The sequence below is a fragment of the Gallinula chloropus genome (assembly GCF_964237585.1).
Source record: "Gallinula chloropus genome assembly, chromosome: 6".
Lineage (NCBI taxonomy): Eukaryota > Metazoa > Chordata > Aves > Gruiformes > Rallidae > Gallinula > Gallinula chloropus.
In genome coordinates, this window is record NC_140091.1 from 10,135,726 (window position 1) to 10,156,350 (window position 20,625).

Genomic DNA, 20,625 nt, shown 5'->3' on the forward strand with positions numbered 1-20,625 from the left:
GAGGAAAGTCTGATCACAATGAAAACAACAGTTACTTCTCTTATGTGCAACAGCGATGCGCTTCCAGATGGGCTCCACCGTGGACGATTGTACCACAAATGTTCACGCTCCTTGATGCTACCTACTGCCTGGTGCCTGTCAGGGCCACACCTGAAGCTCAAAATTCCAGAGAAGACTGTTGGAATATCAGAAACAAAGCCATCCTAGCTCCAACAGCAGTGAAAACATCAAGGGAACATGCTGTTCAGGCAAGCTACTGAATCTGTACACACGACCCTTCTGAAAATCCGTCACTACTGTAGGCTGAACAATCCTTCTATCTTTTTCTATAGGAAGACCATCTCCACACACTCACCTCAATGACTAACAAGAGGTCACCCATTTGCTCTGAAATGAGCATTTCCCAGTTGCTGCAATGGTAAAACTGGCAATAATGTATAAAAAAAGAAAAGAATTTTAAACATCTCACACTGCTCCAAGTAGCAAACAGAGAGACCTGGAGCACCCCACAGCTGCTGGAGGCACACAGCAACAAGCTGGACGTTTCTTCTCATGAGAAGGTCTATCACTGGCACAAATTAACCACACTAGGAGACTCAAAACAAGGTATTTACTTAAATGCAATTATTTGGGTTTATTTTACTTCATTCTCCATCTCAGGTTCTTTTGCAGGAGGTAACAGGACTGAATTCCCCAGAAAGAGGGGAGGATGGGTACGGCAGTGAACTAGAAAGCGCAGAACAGATGAGGACATAACACATGGGTTTTGAAACTGTAAGGACTCTCTTGCAAGTTAGAGAAGCTGAAAAAGTGTAGTCAGATTAAGTTTCAAAGAGCATATGTTGATGCAGAGTATCAATATGCTCAAACTCACTACAGTGAACACTAACGATTCCCGGGTAAAGCAGCCCTAGGGAGTTACCTGTGTGTCCATGAAGAGGGGAATGTGGCCGCGGGAGAGTCGGAGACGTGCTGGATGTTACGATCAAACTCTTCCTGTTGCTCGTCCGACAGCTGAAAGAAAGAATAAGACATGGTCAGACAAATGAAAGCATCTTAAGGCAGGTTCTGCAGACATCTTTCAGCTGAGGAGCCATCTCTCAGTACTCAGGTCAGCATTTCCTCACGCTCTCAGTTTCAGTAGTGACCCTGTAAAGAAGTAAACGTACAGGTCCGGAAGGGACTTTTAGACAGCAACAAGTGCTTTAATAGTCTGTAAGCAACATAAGAACTGCACAGGCCACTACAGAGAGCTGACAACACACTCCTGATTCACAAAATATGCGTAACTTATTCTTCACAAATCACTCAAAAAAGGGAAAACTGTAAAATAGCCCCGAGTGCTTCAGATATTCTTGCCAGTATCCAACCTAGCAAAGAAATCTGTTACATTACTGGCTATTACTGTAAGAAACCAGAGCGTATTCCTTCGGGCAGGGTTAAATTATGAAGCAAAGTGTTAGCACAATTCAGCAAATGAGCAGGATGATTAATAAAACTTAAAAACCTGAGATTCAAGAATCTTTGTGAACACGTGTGGCAATACTGATAGAGAACTCTGCACAGCAAGTTTCAGGCAAGCCTTCTGCTGCCTCAGCCCCACTCTCAGCCGTGACTTTGTTCCAGCAAAGAAAGCAACACTTTTCTATGAGGCAGCTCAGATTTATTCCCCCATCCCAGAATTTCTGAACTTAGCCAAATGAAGAGAACAAAGTGTTCCTCCATTTGCTTCCAAGCCTGTGATTGCTAGTAGCAAACACTTAGCTCTAAAGATGGTAAAAGTAATTGTAACGGGCAAGGGAAACTCTTTTAAATCATGGGAGCTGTGAAAAAGAGCAACTAGATGTTTAAGTCACTTTCAGATCAACACTTTTCCTGTTGTTTAAACGGGACAAACAGTCCAAGCTCCCAGCAAAATCTCAAAACTGACCAAGCATTAAACCCACATCCATCTGTCCACTGTACCCCAACTTGCTTTCCAGATGGCAGAAACCTTTCTGTTTACTTCAGAAGTTCTCAAAACAGGAAACTACAAACAGGCAGGAGCTGGGAAGGCTGACAGAGGATGAGCAAGGAGCTCACTGTCCCAGCTCCAGAGGTGTCTCATGATGCTCCACACCGTGTTATCGCAGGCGCACGCAGAAAAGCCCATTAGATTGAAGAGCTCCGACTGCCGCCACCCGTCCAGTCTCTCCTGCACCGGCTGAGCTTCTGGAGCTCCCCAACAACCAACACACTCCGACTGCCAAGAACTAGGATTTAATGCAAAGCTGGTTTGCTGCCATAGGATGCTGCACCACTAGTATTATTTGTAAGCTTTTTTTATTGCTGTTCTAGAGGAAACTAGAGAACTCGAGGTAGAAAAAAAATACAACTGCATTGCCAACTATTATAAACAGTAATAAAGTTGAAGCACCATTAACTGCTATTAAGGCTCTTTAGTGTACTTAAACTATTCCTCAAAATTATCCAACTGATTCCATACAAACTCCATTTACATTCATGTATTATTCAACAACAGTCTGTCCAAAAACTGATTGCCATTGTGTACATCATATGGAAACACTAACAGCCTGATTTTAAAAAGCTTGAAATCTCAGTTCATGGATTTTTTTAACATGTTTTCAGTCACTCTTTTCCAGCAATGGTTGAAAAAAACCCAGAATACTCAATTCCGACATTAATACCAGATAAACATTATCTTTATATTACTAGAAAATCCCTCCTGCAACACAAAAGTCCTGAGTATTCTAATATAATATCTATTGCTATGTAAGAAATAAAAAAAGCCTGGGTATTTTAATACAAATTCAATGTAAGAATTTTAAGATTTTGCTCAATATAAGGGACGAGTACAAGGAGAAAGCAGACCTCCATCCTCTGTGGTCACATCCCTTTGCTAAAGAAGAGTTACACTTTACCCACTTTACCACAGTGACGTCTGGAGCTGGCGATGGAAACTTGGTATATTTAAATCACAACGTAACAGGGAACTTGAACTGTCCCAGACTCGGAGCTTTGTAACTGTTCGCCTGCATTTGCCCAACTGAACCATGTTTTACAAGCCCATTTACCTGCTGTACTTGCAAGGGTGAGGAACCACACAAGAAAGGGTTAAGCAGCCGGAGAACAAGCGCAGCTGAGACCCCTTAAAATAGGTCAGGTTCACACAAATGTACCCAGAGGAGGAATGGCTTGGAGTGAAAGCCTAGCCCCGAGTTAGCAATAAAAAATTATTCTCTTTACACCCCCAAGGTTGGATAACTTTCAAGTTTCCCTGGACCTCTGACATCTCTTAGGAGAAGAACATCTCTTAGGCCCATTTAGGCACAACCGTGGGTGTTGGCAATAAAGCAAAGCTTAAACACAGAGGCTAAAACCAGAGTTTCTAATATCTTGAATCTATGGTATATGATGAGAAACATCTACAATTACAGTCACAGTCTCTACCGGTTGAAAAGAGCTCTCTGGATTTACACACAAAACTTTTAATAGATGGTAGAATCCCAGGGAAACTACAGAAGAGTGATGAGGTTCTGGCAGGCACAAAAATACAGAGAAAGGAGGTAACGTGAAGACCTCAGCTGGGTGACCTCTGCAAGAAGCTGCTTACCGCAGCATTTGAGAAATATGAAAGAAGTAAAGCTGCCTTTAAGGAGGGCTTTGTGCCAAAGAAATTCAAACTAGTCAATTTAAGTGTTGGCAGAAACAGTTCAAATGAAGAAAAAAATTTCCTGGAAGACACACTTCAGCCAGACAGACGGTACCAGGCTCAATACTGATCTACAAAGCTGATGGCAATGAGGAGATCATATTATTAATCCTTTAAATTGCACTAATCATGTATTACTGTTCAGCAACTTTCCAAACAATGCTATACGTTTCCCTGCCCTAAAAATTATTCCATCTGCATAAGAAGACTAGAAGGAGAAAGTAAAAAGAGACAAGGTCACCTGTATGTCTCTGAGTATTTTAACTAGAAAAAAATAAAGTTCTTAACCAGTCCAGAGAGATTCCAAGCATTATTATTTGTTTGTAAGCCAAAGTTTTACTATTTTCATTAAATGCAAGGCAAGCCTGACCCCGATCCTCTTTTCCTCTCATGATTTGCTATGGGTCTTGTTAACTTCCCCCACCCTTCCCCGCCCCCTCAGATTCCACTTCATTATTTCAGTGAAGAAACCCCCTCCAGCTCTTCCAGTTTAGGCAAAACACGAACTTAAGAGCAGTTTCTGTACTGCCTGCAGTTGCAGGGTCCATCTCCAGGCAAGGAGTGCTTTGGAGGGCTGTCAACATAAAAACACCCCTGCTGCCACCCCTGCCCTCCTGTGCCACACCAAGGCTGCACACCCACGCTGCCAAACCCAAGTCTAGAAATCTGAGAGAGCAATCTGATTGAATTCTCAACAGGCACAGTGACACGGACAGTTAATACCCCAAACGTGCGACTCCACGCCTTTGCCATCACCGCGGAAACGGCGCTTTCACTATTTCTAGCGTTAACTTTGCCTGCAGTAAAAATAACGTTTGTTACGTGTGCCGAAGTGTTCCCAGCGCATTCCTGAAACTGAACACTGCAGGACATCGGACGTGGGTCTGGTAACTGGACACTGGGCTTGGACCCACTGAAATGTGTTCTGGAGCCAGCACCCTTGGCCGGCGTGATTTATGAGGCCGCTTGGTAGCGTACCTGCGGGCCGCACGCAGCCCGCGCGCTCGTAGCTTACACGCGAACAAACCTCCTCCCGTGCACCAACACGCAACCTGACGTCAAGCCTCTACAATGAGCACGCTTAGTGCACACAGTGTCCTATGTATCTGCAGTCTGAAAGAGAAATCAACGTTTCTGTTTCAGCATAAATCAATATCTGATTCTTTATTTCAGCAGATTACTCAGGGGACACCTCTAACTCACTGAGCAAAACTGATTAACATCCATGAGGCATTCCTGTAATGAAAGCAAGGAGCCACAGATAAACAATTTAAAAATAAATAACCAACACCACTATCGAGTAATCTCATAGCGTTGCTGGTTATTAGAAAAGAATAATGATAAGGAAGTGTCACAAAATCCATCTAAATGTATAGACCTTGAAAAATTTCTCATAGTCGAAGCTGCTGAAGATGGAAGTGAACAAGATGAGCACTGATTGCATGTGCTTCCTCACAGACTTTGATAGAAATGAACTTGAAGTCAAAAGATGCACAGAAAAAGTATAGCTTAAATCACATTTGGGTTAGGAACCTATAATACATTCTACTCCTATTAGTGATTTTTAATCATAAGAGATTTAGTTTGGTAAGCCACCTCAGGCTGTCAGAGTGCCAGATTAACTCTTGCATCAAAACACTTCAGAAGTCCAATGTCAAACTTGTTCCAGATTTGATATTTAATTCAGCGAGCCCAAATCCCTACCAAACAGGATCCAAAATTCTGAGCGATCATCCCTACAAGAGTTATCTGTGGTTACACGTTTTCCTAAGACATCCTGCCACCTAACCAAACCGAACTCGACTCTCCTCTGATGTTACAGGAGTTTGGTTTCAGTTGATTTGGTTTACAAAGCCTTCTTTATGAGAAACAGACATTTTGGAAATGAAAATAAGTATTTAAAATTTTTATTCACAATGGCAGAAAATTTACAAAATCCAAAATCTGCATGTCAATGAATGCACCAGCTGCGCAGCAATGTTAACTAGATGTGGAAGTTATTGTCTTAATTATAGTAATTCAAAGATGGAAGCAATTTTGTAAGCTTTAGCACTACCAACAACAGGGATAATGAGTTCTCTAAAATAGATAAGAATAAGTAAGCATCTGGTTCAAATGATACCTTTTTTTCATGTTCAAGAATAGTTTAAAAGTTATTCATCCTAGAATAACTGGGGGAAAATTGTTGTTATTCATGGCATAGGTTTGGTGGTTCACACATTCCTACAGTAAACACTTCTTCTCTCCTAAGGAAATACAGTCGCGCTCACTTCAGACTTGAAGGATGGACGCAAAAGTCCATCCATCAAGTAACTGAGAGATTCTCCATCACCACCCTCTGTCCCAGTGTCACCCAGGAAAACAACATATCTTTCCTGGCATTAAGTCCCATGAGCAGGGAAACATCCATAGTTTGGATCCCTGTGTGGTTACCTTCTCCAGGGTGAACAAGTAAGGATTATAGTCCCTAGACTGTCCTTCCCTGCCACCCAGCCAGGCAAACCGCTGAGCTGCTCCAACACCCTCATCACTCATCGCCACAAATGCAGCCTCGGCCCATTTACAGCAATGCAAGGTGTGCACAAAATGAGTTTTCCTAGCTAAAAGCCTATCCTTGTGACTCCCTCTAATGGAACCTCTGTCAACCGAACCCTTCATCACATCATCATTCATGTTTTTTTGGTAGAAAGAGCTCTTTAAAAGCACCCATGTAATCCACGTGCTGTCTTCTTGCAGATGTCTCCTGTTACTCATTTTGGACTTCGGCTTTTAAACCACCCATCACTAATTTTTGGTGTGTTCCTTTTTTATTTTTTTTTTCTTTTAAAAAAGCACCTTTAGGTGCAATTCCTTCACAAGGTCAAACCCCATCTCCTGAAACCTTGGGACTGGGTTGCAGTATTCCTGTTTTCCCCAGTTTATACAAGAATTTCAAATAGGATTGAACTCCAGCACCTCAGGAATTTAGCCTTAAAAAATAACAAGCAAAATCAACAGCAAGAGCACAGGATCCTTCTCCACAAGAAGCTTGCATGGCCAGTTACTACAACCATGCCAACTACAACAAGCAGACAGAAGTCATTCAGTAAACCAGGCTCTTCTCAAATTTGCATCACTCGTTGTTTTCAAGCACAACAGAGGAGATAAACTGGACAAGTAAGTTATTTGTTTTTAATCTGGCCACCTTGCTCCACATTTTCTGGCTTTCTGTAAGTGATGGTTGTGCCAGGCTGCTGCAAACTTCACTTTCTGTCCAAGATTATTCTGCATGGGATGAATAAAAGATCTACCCTTCCCCCCCCCCCCCTTTTTTAGCACTTTTTTCATATAAAATCAGATATGTGCAATGGATGAGCTGCTTCAGAGTAAGAAATTCTGCACAGCCATCTATGAGGCACAAGAAAGTCCTACCCATACAGTCAAAGCCTTTCCCTCCTGCATCAAAGATGTATGTTCCCATGCTTCACGCTGCTACCAGTAAATTAAGAGTCAGTGTGTGGATGACTGTGGGAAGATGTGGATTCTGTGAGACAAGGAGCACAGAGATAAAAGATGTGGCCAACTTGAAGTGTGGGCTGTGCTTCTGTACAGATATCAGAGAGAACATGGAGGAAAAAAAAGCACAAAGATTGTCTCTTTTGGTACAGCCACATACTTCAGCATGCTAACAAGCACATTAACTGAACAAGGAACTGAGCACTGCAAAGCATGGGAGAAGCTGGATGTTGATGGGTTCTTTTGTTTTAAGAAAAATTAACACCTTAGTATTTAGGAATTAACTTACTGCATGAAAGACCTTTTTCCTTTCATCTAAAACAAGCTAAATGTTAGATACACCCTTCAATTTCTTCCTTTAGAGCTCAAATTCAAGAAGTGGCATCACCTCAAGTTAAGAAATTACGAAAGAAAAGGCTAAGATTGCCATAATTTATGTCTAATTTGCCTAATGTTTGAGGCTGGTGCACATCTGCTTACACCACGCTGCACAGTCCAGACCTTTTGCATTATTAACAACACAGGAGCAACTCTGCAAAGCCAAACAAAATGAAATGTCACAACAAATTACAATGACTGGTACAGTCTTTCTCAATGAAATCAAGCCACTTTATTTTGAAATATTCGCCCCTTACAAAGCTCTCCTCATCTCTGTATGAAAAGGGGGGGGGCAAGGAATAGAAAAAAAATTCTCTGATTATAGAAGAGATGCCCCAGAATAAATATAGACAACATTTAATGGAGAAAATACACACTGACCTTCTCAAGCATTACTATCTCCTACTTCAGTTGTGTTATGCATTATACTGCTGTGAAGTTACATCATAAAGTGTGAAAGAATGATTTAATGAAAACTAAGCATAACTGCATACTTTCATTCCCCATTTCCTCCAACTATTATTAAATGCTTCACGTAGCATAACTGCTTTTTAAATAAGTCTCTATTCAGCAATTCTCACAGAAGATGCCTTATCACATTTTCTCTCCAAATATTTCAGGTAAACAAGCTTAAGAATGAAATGACAAAATATGGCTTTATACTGCTTCAATGCTTTTTCACCATGTAGCTTACAGGGGTGTACAGGTGTGTATTATAACAAACACATACTAAATGTACTTTCCCCCCCAGTGACACATCTTGAAAACTAAGCATACAAACTGGAAATGAAAAGAAACCAATTCAAGGATTCAAAAGTGAGGAGGTTTAAGATAAATCTTGCATAAATTAATATGCAAAGTCACTCAGTTGCTATGTAGCACACAAAAGAAACAGTTCTCGTTTTGTTTCAGAACTTTTTTCTTAGTTTTAACGCCAAAAGATGTCAGAAATCAGCTCCTTATCAGCTAACTGCAGTTTCAAATCACACTGTGAGGATAAGTACATATCTAATTTAAAAACTACTCTAACAGTACATTCTTTTGGAAATGATCTCCAAAGCAGGCTGTGTCAATGGAGTTGTCTTCTCTGCACAGAGCCCAGATTTTCACATCATTGTACAGTAGAGCAATAACCAGGGGGGGAGCATTATGAATGTAAATGGGACTACAATGTTTGCAATTAAATTATACGCTAAACTTAAAAATATATGTTCTGAAGGTTAGACTAACAAAACCAACACACAGAGCAATAAAAAAACCCCACTCCCTGTGTCAAATATGCAAATCAAAAGGTAATATTTCCCTTAAAAAAAACCAAAAATCCCACTAAAAACCCATCACCCAGGGTTTACTTTCTATATCTATATGTGTCTCTGAATGCTGCTCTCCTTCCAAAAAAAGGGAATGTCAAGAGATTTGTGGTTCATCAGACCACGAGCTGAAGAAGCTTAGTCCATAGGTGGAAGGCAACTCTCCCTCTCTGTCAGCTGCTGGTCTGCGCTGAGGACTCCCAGCTGCTCAAGGTGACTATTCCCAAATTGTAGTTTGAAAGCGTTGGAGATGCCCTGTGCCGCCTTAGCCCTACTGAGGTTTTCCCCTCCTGGTGAGACTCATCTTTCCAATGATGGAGACAACAGTAACAACCCTGCTGAAGTGCCTGCTTGGCAGAATTTTATGTTTGTGGTATGTGTTCATACTACCTGGAGCAACAGTCCTACTTTGGTTTTTAGGACAACTCTCAGGCTAAGGAGTGCTGGGCATGCTTCCATCAGATGAGCCTCTTATTGCCATCCTCAGCTCTCCAAGGAGCACGATGGCCATCATCAGCTTTCCTAAGAACCACCTGACACATTTAACTATAATGAACTAGATGTAGAAAATCAAAATCTCAGTCTTTAATCTGCCTACCTTATGATACTTTACATTTATATTTTTGATTCCAAACTAAAAGGCAAGACTGTATTTTGTATTTTCATTATAAAAGACCATCTCCTTTCTGAAGGAATGTTTCCCAACTCTTAGCAGCTTCTTACCAAACAGAACCCCCAAAATTCAGCAGCATCTTAGCAACAATTCTCAAGAAGTACAGGTGGCTTCTAGAGACAATCTAATGAATAAGAGAAGGGTTTTTTTCCTTTCAAGAGGGGCAAACACGCTTTTGTCTGAAAGTACACAAAAATATATTCAGTCTTCAAAGTCTTTCAGAGGGCTTTTAGAATTTGCCACTCATCATGTTTACAAACACAGAGATAGGAGAAAAATCCTCAAAAATCTCTCTAAAAACCACAAGCAACACCTGAGGTTGCTATGGTAGGCTAGTAACAGGCTAAAGGACGTAGCAAGAAAATAACCAGGCTTCCTAAAACTGTAATCTCAGCAAGTAAGCACAGCACCAAAACTTTTGGCATCCACTCAGAAGTAAGCTGTCATAGAAGGGAGCGTGCTGTGCTCTGCCCGTCTGGACTCCAGGGGCTGGGCAGTGCTGTTCCCCAGCAAAGCAAGGTGAGGCTGAGACCAACGGGCTGCTTTAACCCAATACTGATATCCAGGGAGGATACATATTGCTCAGCTTGCTCCCTTCAGCTTTGCAAAGAGAAATGCCACCTGGGACCCTATTGATCAATACACTGACCGGGAGGGAAAAGGATGCCTAGGTAAGAGTAGGCTCTAAAGACCAAAGAAGTCAACAGTGAGGAGATGGAGCAAATAAAACTGGTGTAAATTCATGCAAAAAGATACACTACACTGCTGCAAACTCAGTGACTGGGTCCTTCCTCCTTCTGAGAGGCAGAGCAGTCCACAAACCACTGTCTCAGATTAAAACAGACATGAAGAAAAGGCTTGCACAGACACATTAGCTACCTACACTGCGGTGTGAATGAGACCAAGAAAAAGCAGCCTACTTTAAAATAATGAGAAGATATGCCTGTAGAATGCATTTCAAGTTAATGGGGCAATGGACCCACAAGGGGGAGGGAGAGGGGGCAGGATGCAGATCCCACCCTGGCATAAAGAACAGCCCCCAAATCTCCAGCAAGGGCAAGTTTCTGGAACAATCAAGCCTGATTACATGGTAAACCTCCTTCTTTTGTGTAAGGCTTACTTGCTATCTGAGCCAAATGTGCATTATCCAATTGCTATCAATTTTTCATACAGGGATGTCTGCTCCAGTTTAATAACTATACAAAATAGATACACATACATACACACCCCTGAGTTTTGAAATTTTAGGAGCTGGAAGCTGAAAGAATCATCCACAAAACTAACCAGAAGAAAAACACAAACATTAAAAGCCAGAAGCTGAGAGTTAAAGCTTGGTGCAGTACATGCCAAAGGCTAAAGCAGTTCTGCCGTCACCTAGGAAAGTGCCTTTGTTTTAAAAGCTATTCTACTTAAGAAAGCTGAAGATTAAAATCCAAATCAATTTCAGTTGCAGTAAGATGGTGGAGAGCAGTAAGTATAAATACCTGGATGTATCAGAAATAAAGGGATGGTAGCAGTAGTAACAAAAAGGAATCATAAAGAAATTAGGGGAAAAATTAAAATCCTAGTAAAGTCACAGAGCTGTAATTTACACAGCTACTAAAAAGCAGGTATTTAATCAATGTTCCTCATCCAAAATAAGACCAGAACACAATGAAGAAATCACTAAAAGCTTTTTGAATGCTTCATGTACTTATTCATAATTAAAGGCACTAGGCACAGTATTATTTTTACCAATGACGCGTAACACTTTAGCACAAAGTCACAAGCACTGGAAAACATGGCCCAAATTTTCTGAGACAAAGAAGGGAAAGATGGGACTGTTAAATAAAACCAGCTTGTTTCTGTGCAAGTAGATGTACAATACATTTCTGGGAGCCAGGTCTTGTCGGATCCCAGCTTTCTCACCGTGCCTGTTCTGTTCCACCACAAAGTCTGAAACCAGCACGGTCAGCAAGAAACCAAATGAAAACTGCAGAAAGTACAAGAATAAAGACACAGAGGAAGACAAATGCAAACACTTACAGAAAGTCAGGTCTTTAAATTCCATAGCAATCATGCTTAATTTAAATTAAGTTTGTTAATTGTAACACGCTAATTTAGCATGCAATCAAGACTGGAACGAAATTAAAGGACAGGAAAACATACAATGTACTGGAAATAAGTCATTTCAAATGCCACCGCAGGATTCAGGCTAGTTTCCTTAGAGATCAAATAGTCAGGGAAAGAGTATTCTCATATGCTCTTGTAGAACATTTCCAGCTCGGGTCCCTGTGGGTCCCAGCAGTCTCCTCTAGTACGTGCTCACTGGCAGTGTCTTACTATACCAAAAGTAACTCCTTCGGCACCAAACAAAACAGGTGGAATGACAGTTACATCTTCTATTGATTCCTAGGGCAGCTCAAGCAAAACACTTTGTACAATGTAAACATGAAGGCAGTAATGAACATGGGGAGACTAATGCAAGTGTCACACCACTATATAAGCATGCCATTTGCTTAGATTTCCCACACATGACTAAGCTTTGTCTTTATATAAAATATCACAGTCAAATACCAACTCCTCAAACTCGAGGCATTTTGTGGAAAAGATCCCAACTTATTGAGCTTTCAGTTGAAACCACGTCCAATTTACTGCATAGCACTGCCTAAAGCAATAGCCAAGGGAGACTGGTATCAGGTGGCTTGAATTTCACATCTGGCACAAGGACTCCAGTCAGTATTTCCCTCTGAATCCCAGTTCTCTGGACCCTTCCACCTTCAGCTGATATAGCACTAAAAGCAAGCACGCCAGAACAGTCTTGAAAACTCAACTATGCAGAGGCTTGGAATTAAACTATGAGTTTTCCCCACTGAAGTGCTTATTATTTTATCTACAAATCTACTCTAAAGAGCACTTAGGTATTATTCTGTAGTCCTCAATAGAAAAAAAAAATAAGCAATTGGGCTACAGATTGGGGAAAACTATTCAGGGAATATCTGAAAATTACATAGAAATCATACTCCCAAATCAATTCTACAAATGTAGAGCCAAATCACTTCAGAGGTGTTGTCCTTAATACTTTGAAAAAGGGGTATACTTTCTCAATATTGTAATGGAGATAGTGATCAATAATATGTGTTTAGCATCCAACCAAAAGGTAAGTCCTTTGCCTGCAGGTAGGTACATGGTGACAGAAGATGCCACGTCAAATGCTGTTTCTTTCAGTTCCTTAAATAAGATCTGTTCTTTTATAAAGCCCCCAAAACCTTTTAACCTAAGGTGTACAGTTCCTAGTAATCATCAGGGATCCCAAGTGACACAAAGAACATCTCTCTCAGTTCGCTCCTCACCATCACTCAGCACCTCTTCAAAAAAGAACAAGGACCTGTGAGGAGCAATGTCACAGCACGGGTAAAGGTTCTTCAGGACTGGATGTATCTACAGGTCCACCCCACAGCTTGAAGCTGATGGGTGCTCTGGATTTAAAATTCACTTGTCAGAGACAAACAGTTGAAATAAGCAGATGCACACAGACTTTGTAAGGATTCCAAAACCCAAATGTGTCGACTTCAATTAAACACAAGAACTGCACATTTCCAGGCCAAACACATGCCAGCATGTACTTTTTCTGTCTCATTCTCCAGAGCAGCACTGATCTCAGTGTCCGCTGGGAAGTTCAGTATCTCCCTTCTCCCACCTCTTCTGAAACAAGTCTCTTTACCCAATTTTTGTTTTTTTCCTCACCTAAACCGCTTTATCAGTGTAAAATTATTTTCCATTCAACAGCCTCCTTCACAAGAAGGATCCAAATAATTCATTAAATCATCCACGATTTATGTGTTGCTTGGTTTCCTCTCCACAAAAGTTCTGACTTGAAAAACTGGTTTGTCCTGGGCTATAGCCAAATGTTCATACAAGAGAGTTTCCATCTGAACAAAGAGCTTTCAAGGCTTCAAACTTCACTGTTAACCCTGTAAGACACTTTGGGTTTTAGTCCAGTAGGGAAAGAGACAACAGGATTGAAAGTTAAATTCAAAACTGATTTGTATAGACTGATGCCCAAATAAACTAGAAATTACTAACCACCCAGGTGTATTCACTGAGCCCTTACACTTATTTTGGATATTAGGATGACCTTCCTTCCATCCATGGTTTCCTTCACTGTATGTAAGTAGCACAAATACTGCAGAATGGGGAGTGTACCAGAAGCTCCCCAAAACTCATCCATTACTGAGCAAAATGCCCGTTATCTTTTCATGCAAATGGTCCAAGAGACCATTCTCGGAAAGAGCTTTTCAGAAGGGAAGGTAGAATGTTTTTCTCCCCCCAAGCAGTGTTTTTGTCCTAAGGCCATATTGAAATACTAGCACAAGTAATTTGAATGAAATTTCCTCTTCAATTAGGGGTACCAGGAGGCCACTTAAATTGCTGAGCTAGGTAAAAAGTTGGAGCTAAATATTATCAAAAGCATCAGATTTCCAGGCCTTTCACATCCTACCCAACATAAGGGAAACATTTCTTACTTTATTCATTTGAGCAAGGAAATGTGTGGCATGACAGCTGTCACTTTAAAGCTAATTATAGCATAGGCTCACATTTTTAAGATTAGCTTTACGTTACCACAAGAAAGTAAGGATTCTGCTAGCGTCAAACTAATTGTTTTTCTTCAGTGTGACAACGTGTATGTGTATATATATACACACACACATATGTATATATATATATATATATATAAGAGGAGGTGGCATCCTTCTGACACACAGAGCTTTTAATGTCAATCTAGATGAATCAGCATAAAGAAGACACTGAATACATTTGAAGGGTAAGTATGGACTCACAGTCTAACACTGTCCTGTTACGGCACCTTAAAAAGAATGGACACACCAATGCACCAGAAAGCACCATTTACCTGCTATGGTTGCCTGATGACTTCCCATTCGCTCATTTAAATCCCAGGGGAAGGTGGTTTCTCTTGTTTTTTGTGAATATTTTAATAAGGGAGAGCATTTTTCTTAGTTAGCCAGGCACTGTTTGTAATGAAATGCAACAATTTCCATAGAATCATTGGGTTTAGAGGAATCTTGCTACTTTAAAGATGCTTTTATAATTCATGGTTAGTTAATCCTGTGATTTCAATAGATGACTAAAACGCTACATCACTGATGGCCTTGCACTGGCAGGAAAAGAGAGGAAAGAAAATTAGAGCATCAGTGGCAATGGTGGACAGAAAATGAGCACTCCCTTCCTAAGAGAAATGCACCGTCTGGAGCACAAGTCCTGTGAGGAATGGCTGAGGGAGCTGGGGCTTTTTAGTCATGAGAAAAGGAGCCTGAGGGGAGACCTTATTGGTCTCTACAGCTACCTGCAAGGCGGTTGCAGAGATGTCTGGGTCGGTCTCTTCTCTCTGGTGACAAGCGATAGGACGAGAGGAAATGGCTTAAAATTGCAGCAAGGGAGATATATGTTAGATACCAGGAAGAATTTCTTTACTGAAAGGGTTGTCAGGTATTGGAACAGGCTGCCCAGGGGAGTGGTGGAGTCACCATCCCTGGAGGTATTTAAAAGGCATGTAGATGAAGTGCTTAAGGATGTGATCTAGGGGTGGACTAGTCCGGGTTAGGCTATGGTATGACTCAATGATCTAAAGGGTCTCTTCCAACCCAGGTGATTCTGTGATTCTATGATTTGTGATCCCGCAGAGTTCTCATTTGAGTCCAACACACTAATCTCCCCACCTTAACTTTCAAAAAGAAAGTGTCTATAGAAATGTGAAATTATTAAAATTTAGAGTCACCGCCTGTTCTACCCAGTCACAATCACACTGCTGATAAAATGAGGAACAATTAGAAATCACTGTTGTCAGTCAATTTCCAACCTAGTGATTCTGTGTAATTTTTCAAAACCAACCCCCCCCACACACACACACTGACACCATCCTACTCCGCTGTTAGTTAATCATAAGAGTATATTCAAGATACGCCTAAAGCACAAGGACACAAAAGGATTTTAAAACAGAGACATTTAAACACATCAGAAGGATACTTTATCTTTCCATAATCAAATTTCAGTAGGCAATGCCTCAGTACAGCTGATGCTGCTAATACCAACCCCCCGTGCCCTTTGAACCAAGGAATTCTCATATTTCTTCTATAGTTTAAAATCATAAATATGTATATAGAACCAGTTGGACAGGGAAACGTGATTTATGTTTATGTCACCCCTCCCATGACAAACTCTTAGGTATTTACAGTTTGCTCTTGACTTTCTCTATCCTTCCGGGAATACACTCAAGAAGAAACGATCCAGCCACTTTGACCAGAGGAGCAGATGGTTCACTTTTACAGTACCATTAGCAGCAGCAAGAATCCCACCAGCTGCAGGGGAGAGCTCATTTCAGCATAATGTACCAAGGAGAAAGAGGAGTCCTCCCCATTTGCCTCCTAATGTAGGAGAAGCCATATGGGAGTGAAGCCCTTTAGGATTCTTAGTGCTTACAGAAGCCGTCATTACAGAGACATGTGCTATAGCACACCAGTCAGAACACCACTAGCATGGTATCCTTGCTGTGTAAAAACAAATTAAAAACTAAGAGAAATCAAAGGTGGAGAAGCCCAGAATTAAGAGCACGCAAGCTGTCACAAATGCAGAAGGACTCTACAGGAGTTCTGCAAACAGATCAGAGGAAAATTGCAAGTATTTGACACAGAAAAAAACCAAACAAACTTCTACTAAAAACGCCCAAGATTGCAATGCTATGGAAGAACCTTAACTTGCAATCAGGTTTTTTAAAAAGATGCTTCCTAAGAAGTCAGCATTATGCTTTGAAAGGCGGCCAATTAAAAAGGAAAAACATTTACCCATTTAATAATATCATTGTCATTCCAAGTGCCCAGACACTGTGATCCTGAGAATATCACCCAGAGCCTGGCCCTGCAACATTCTCGATGTACAGTGACCGCTCACAGTGCACATACTCTTGGGAGCAAAGTTACTACACACATGTATGTGTGTTCTCAGGACTGATGCCCTTGCAAGTATCACCGTACCACAGTGCGTCACGTGAACCATCCCATTTATCACAACACACCCCAACCTGCCCACCCATCTCCCCCAGGACGGCCGGCCAAGGGCTGGCGGGCCGCCAGCAGAGCATGGCAGAAGGTGATATTCCCCACAACCCATCACACATGCTCAAATATTCCCTTTCTAAGGCTGACTGGGGGCTGTGGTTTCTGTGCTGTGTGAAATAGGATTTCCACCACGTGACCTCATGCGGCTCCTCCGCTATGAAACCTCACAGAGCTGTTTGATCGTTGTGAAATATCTAATACTCATTTATGTGATTAAATCAATAGAGAGTCATCTCTTTTCCATTAAGATGTGCAGCAGATTTACGGATCAATTTCTTTCTTTTTGTATGTCAACTACTAACAAATAAATGGAATTGTAAATTTTGAGTAGGAGTTTTCTGGCAAAATATTGCACCTGAAACCTTGTTAGTGTCTCACATTGTTTCTGCCCTTGATGTCTAATTTTAAATTCAAGATGGCACACTAACAAGGTATTGTTATTTTTGTTATGAGAAACACACAGATGTCCACTCTTTATGGAAGTCCACGATTGCTGAATTTTCACAAAATACAACCTTTAAACACGCCAAACACCGATGAGGATGGGGTGAGCTTCAGAGAAATGAAGTTCCGCAAGCAGACGAAAGAAACAAGTTGCTCCATAAGCTGCAGGTCTAACACAGGTTATTTCCTTGGAGAACAGCATCCTCCTCCAGCAAAGCCCCCTCTCCCTCCCCTGTACTAACCCCACTCTGCTCCTCCTGGCTCTGCCCATCTCACTTTGCTCTCACAGTGAGCCAAGTCTTACTACACCACGCTGCTTCCATGCTCATCAGTTGGTGGTCAAGGAGCACCTGAAAGCCAAGTCCTACCTACCTTATCCTTAAGAAATGGTGGCACAGGACAATAATTTGCCTCCCTTCCTTCTCCCCAGCCAAGTTTAAGAAACCCATAAGGAAAATCCTGAGCTTTATCTCTTCCACTTCTGTTCCTCCATCAAACCACTTGCTGCAACTGCTCAATGAGTTTGAAAGTTACTGCTGGGAGCAGAGAGATCAACACACAACCTGCAAGAAGCTCTTTTCCTTTAAAAACCAGGCTAAAGGCAACAAAACTTGTATTTGAAAAGAATAACATACAGTTATCATCGCAGTTCTTTGCAATGAAGATCCAAATTTATTTACAAAAATCTTTCCTCATCACCAGTCAAGTTTCTAAAAATCACTGTCACCACAGAAAAGAACTTTGGTAAAATTTAAACCACAGAAGTGGAAGGACAGAAGGAAATAGAGGCTCCCCTCCCCCCACACCAATATTTCTATTTAGAGGCTACAGTCCTCTAAAAAAGATTAATTTCATTTCTGATAGGTGATGAACAGAATTCACCCTAAAAATCAACTCAAAGCTTATATTGAGTCTTATACAGATTTTTAACTGTATCAAGAAACGAGCTGATGAGAAATTATGATAAGAGCTGCCACTGTTTAATCATAAACATGAATATACTGCTCTAGTTGGGATTAACTACCTACCATATTCACCAAGCCCATCCCCTCACTAAGTTCTCAGACTATATATGTTAAGCTCCACAGAGCACCTGATGAGGAATAATTAGGTTGATATTTCCCTGTCTTGAAGGGACACCACTGTATTGCATCAGATCTGATACCGTTTATGAGTCCAAACACTTCAATGTGATTTTATCAAAACCCAAGGTGTAGGGTGGCTACGAACACTCGTTCTGTTAACTAGTGCATTAACATATTTACATCTCTAGGAAAAAAAGAAGAAAAAATGCTAAACACATTAAGAATTATTTAAAATTTAAGGCTGTGCATATCTCCAGGCAGACTATAAGTGCTGTAAGTCAAAATATTTGCAAGCCCTGCCTAGTGCTGTCTATATAATCATAATACTGTTTCGCTACTTTGCATACTAAAGCAGCTTGCTCTCAGTGAGGGATCTATCCATCATTTTGTAGAAACAAACCTCTCCTCAGATTCACATACTATAAGTAAAGAACAATGCATTTAAATACCTTAAAAAAGAAGGATCAGTACAATCAGCACAGTATGATTTTTACAACGAATACAATACCAAATCATCAAGAAATAAAGAAATCGTACCTAATGCACGATAAATATCATTTAATCTGTTAAAAAAAGAAGAAAGCAAGCCTAAACAGTATTAAAACAAGTAGCTTAGACAAACATCATAAGAATTACTCGCAAAATCCTTAGATTACCTTTTGGATCGTCTCAACATGCTGGTAGCAGGCAGAGAGAAATTGGACAGCACTGTCCAAAAGGAGTCAGACATGATCTTTAAAAGCTTTCATTGCTGGGAAAATACAGCACAATCAAGCCACTAGCAATAAATAAGGAACTAAATAATACCAGTGACAGAGCCAATGCAAATTCCCTGTAGACCTTGCAAGCTGTTCCATTAATGTGAGACAGGCAGGCAAGCGTACATATTGCTGCTGTTTCCACTGCCTCCGTTCTCTCCCGGCTCCATCCCTGCCTCCCTCCCTCCACCTTAGGAGGCAGTGCAAAAGGAGATATTTATTCCCTTCCTAATACACACACTTTAAACCCGGAGTTTGTTGCACACACGGCATACATGCTTTATCTCCCATCTCTCTCTCTTCATCCAATTGCAATCAGAAAGCTTTGCCATCAAAAGCCACAACCACTGGGGCTCTGCCTGCAATCCTGAATAGCACAGGGGCTTTAAGCTGTGTCCGCGCGGAGAGCACCGCTTGCCGCCTAGTTTGTGTTTTTATTGTGAAATGGTGGCTTTCTAGCGACGTGAGGGACAGCAGGGGTATTCTGCTTATACTTTTTAAATAATCTTCCATTTCTAAACCAACCCCACCTTTTATCTTAAGTGACCCAAGAGGATTTTAAATTTAAAAAATAAACCAAACCCAAAACAAACAACCAAACCCAAGAGCTTACAGTGCCACCTAAGATCAGCTTAAAAACAGCGATCCGTTCTCCCCCCCCCAAGTCAGCCGTGCCTCACACACGTCAGTCACAGTAAACACAAACTCCTACGTGGCACCTGGTGCCCACAAAACAACTCAACTGGCTGAATTCTGACAACAAAACACAGGCAGGAGTCATGCGTGATGCACATCAGAGGTTTCCCACACACCCCCTCACACATCAGCCACAAGTTCACTCTTCCCCCTTTGTGCCTGTAGAAGCTCCTTGACGTGTTTTTGCTTTTTCCAGGGTCTAAACAAGACCTTGTTGCAGCAGCCTTTTTTTTTTCCCTCCTTTAAATAAATAAATAAATACCATTTTCAATATGCAATCTATTTTCTTTCTATTGTGGCTTTTTTAAGCACTTCTGCCAGTAGCAAAGCTAATGGTGTTCTCATATTTCAGCCGTCTTGAGTGGCTTTTTATCACAGACATGAGAAAGATGACAATCAACAGCTGGCACTGCCTTCCATGCACAATACAGCCCTTAAAAAGTGCAGATAAATGTCTGGGAGAAAGAAATCCCAGCGGGCTCCCTTTAGCTTTTCCATAGGATCACATGAAACAATTAGATGGCCTTCATAACTTTCCATTAAATATTGGCAGGTTTTTAATACACGCATTTTTCGGGAATGGCGGGATCTGATTCAGCAAAGCACTCCCTTCCATCTGAGCTTCAGAACAGGGAAATAGGTTTTTCTGTGCTGGGGGAACCAAATCTCTGCTCAACGCAACCGTCTCTTCCGGCGCTTTTAAACATTCGTATCAAATGAATCTAAATCACATCCCGGTTTGGTTACGCAAAGTTCATTTCGAGTACAAGCAGACAAGACTCTGCTGCTACCTACTACTGATGAGAAAGAAGAAACAGTCTTTTTTTTATCCACAGAATAACATGCACCAATCTAGTGTAGAAACCAAAGAGGAGCGTTTGAACAGGATATTATGTGACCTTCCAATTCCAATATCCCTGGTTTTGAAAAGGTATAAAGATATGCAGATTTACTCTATCAGC

General features: G+C 41.1%; 1 protein-coding gene across 1 annotated transcript in view; it reads right to left on the reverse strand.

The window, feature by feature from the left end:
• MAST2 (microtubule associated serine/threonine kinase 2) overlaps window positions 1-20,625 on the reverse strand; it is a gene marked incomplete at its 5' end in the record, with an annotated part of 188,223 nt that overhangs the window by 62,734 nt on the left and 104,864 nt on the right. The window contains one exon of the mRNA XM_084266399.1: window positions 923-1,014. Coding sequence (XP_084122525.1) covers window positions 923-1,014 — 92 coding nt within the window. The remainder of the gene's footprint in view (window positions 1-922; window positions 1,015-20,625) is intronic.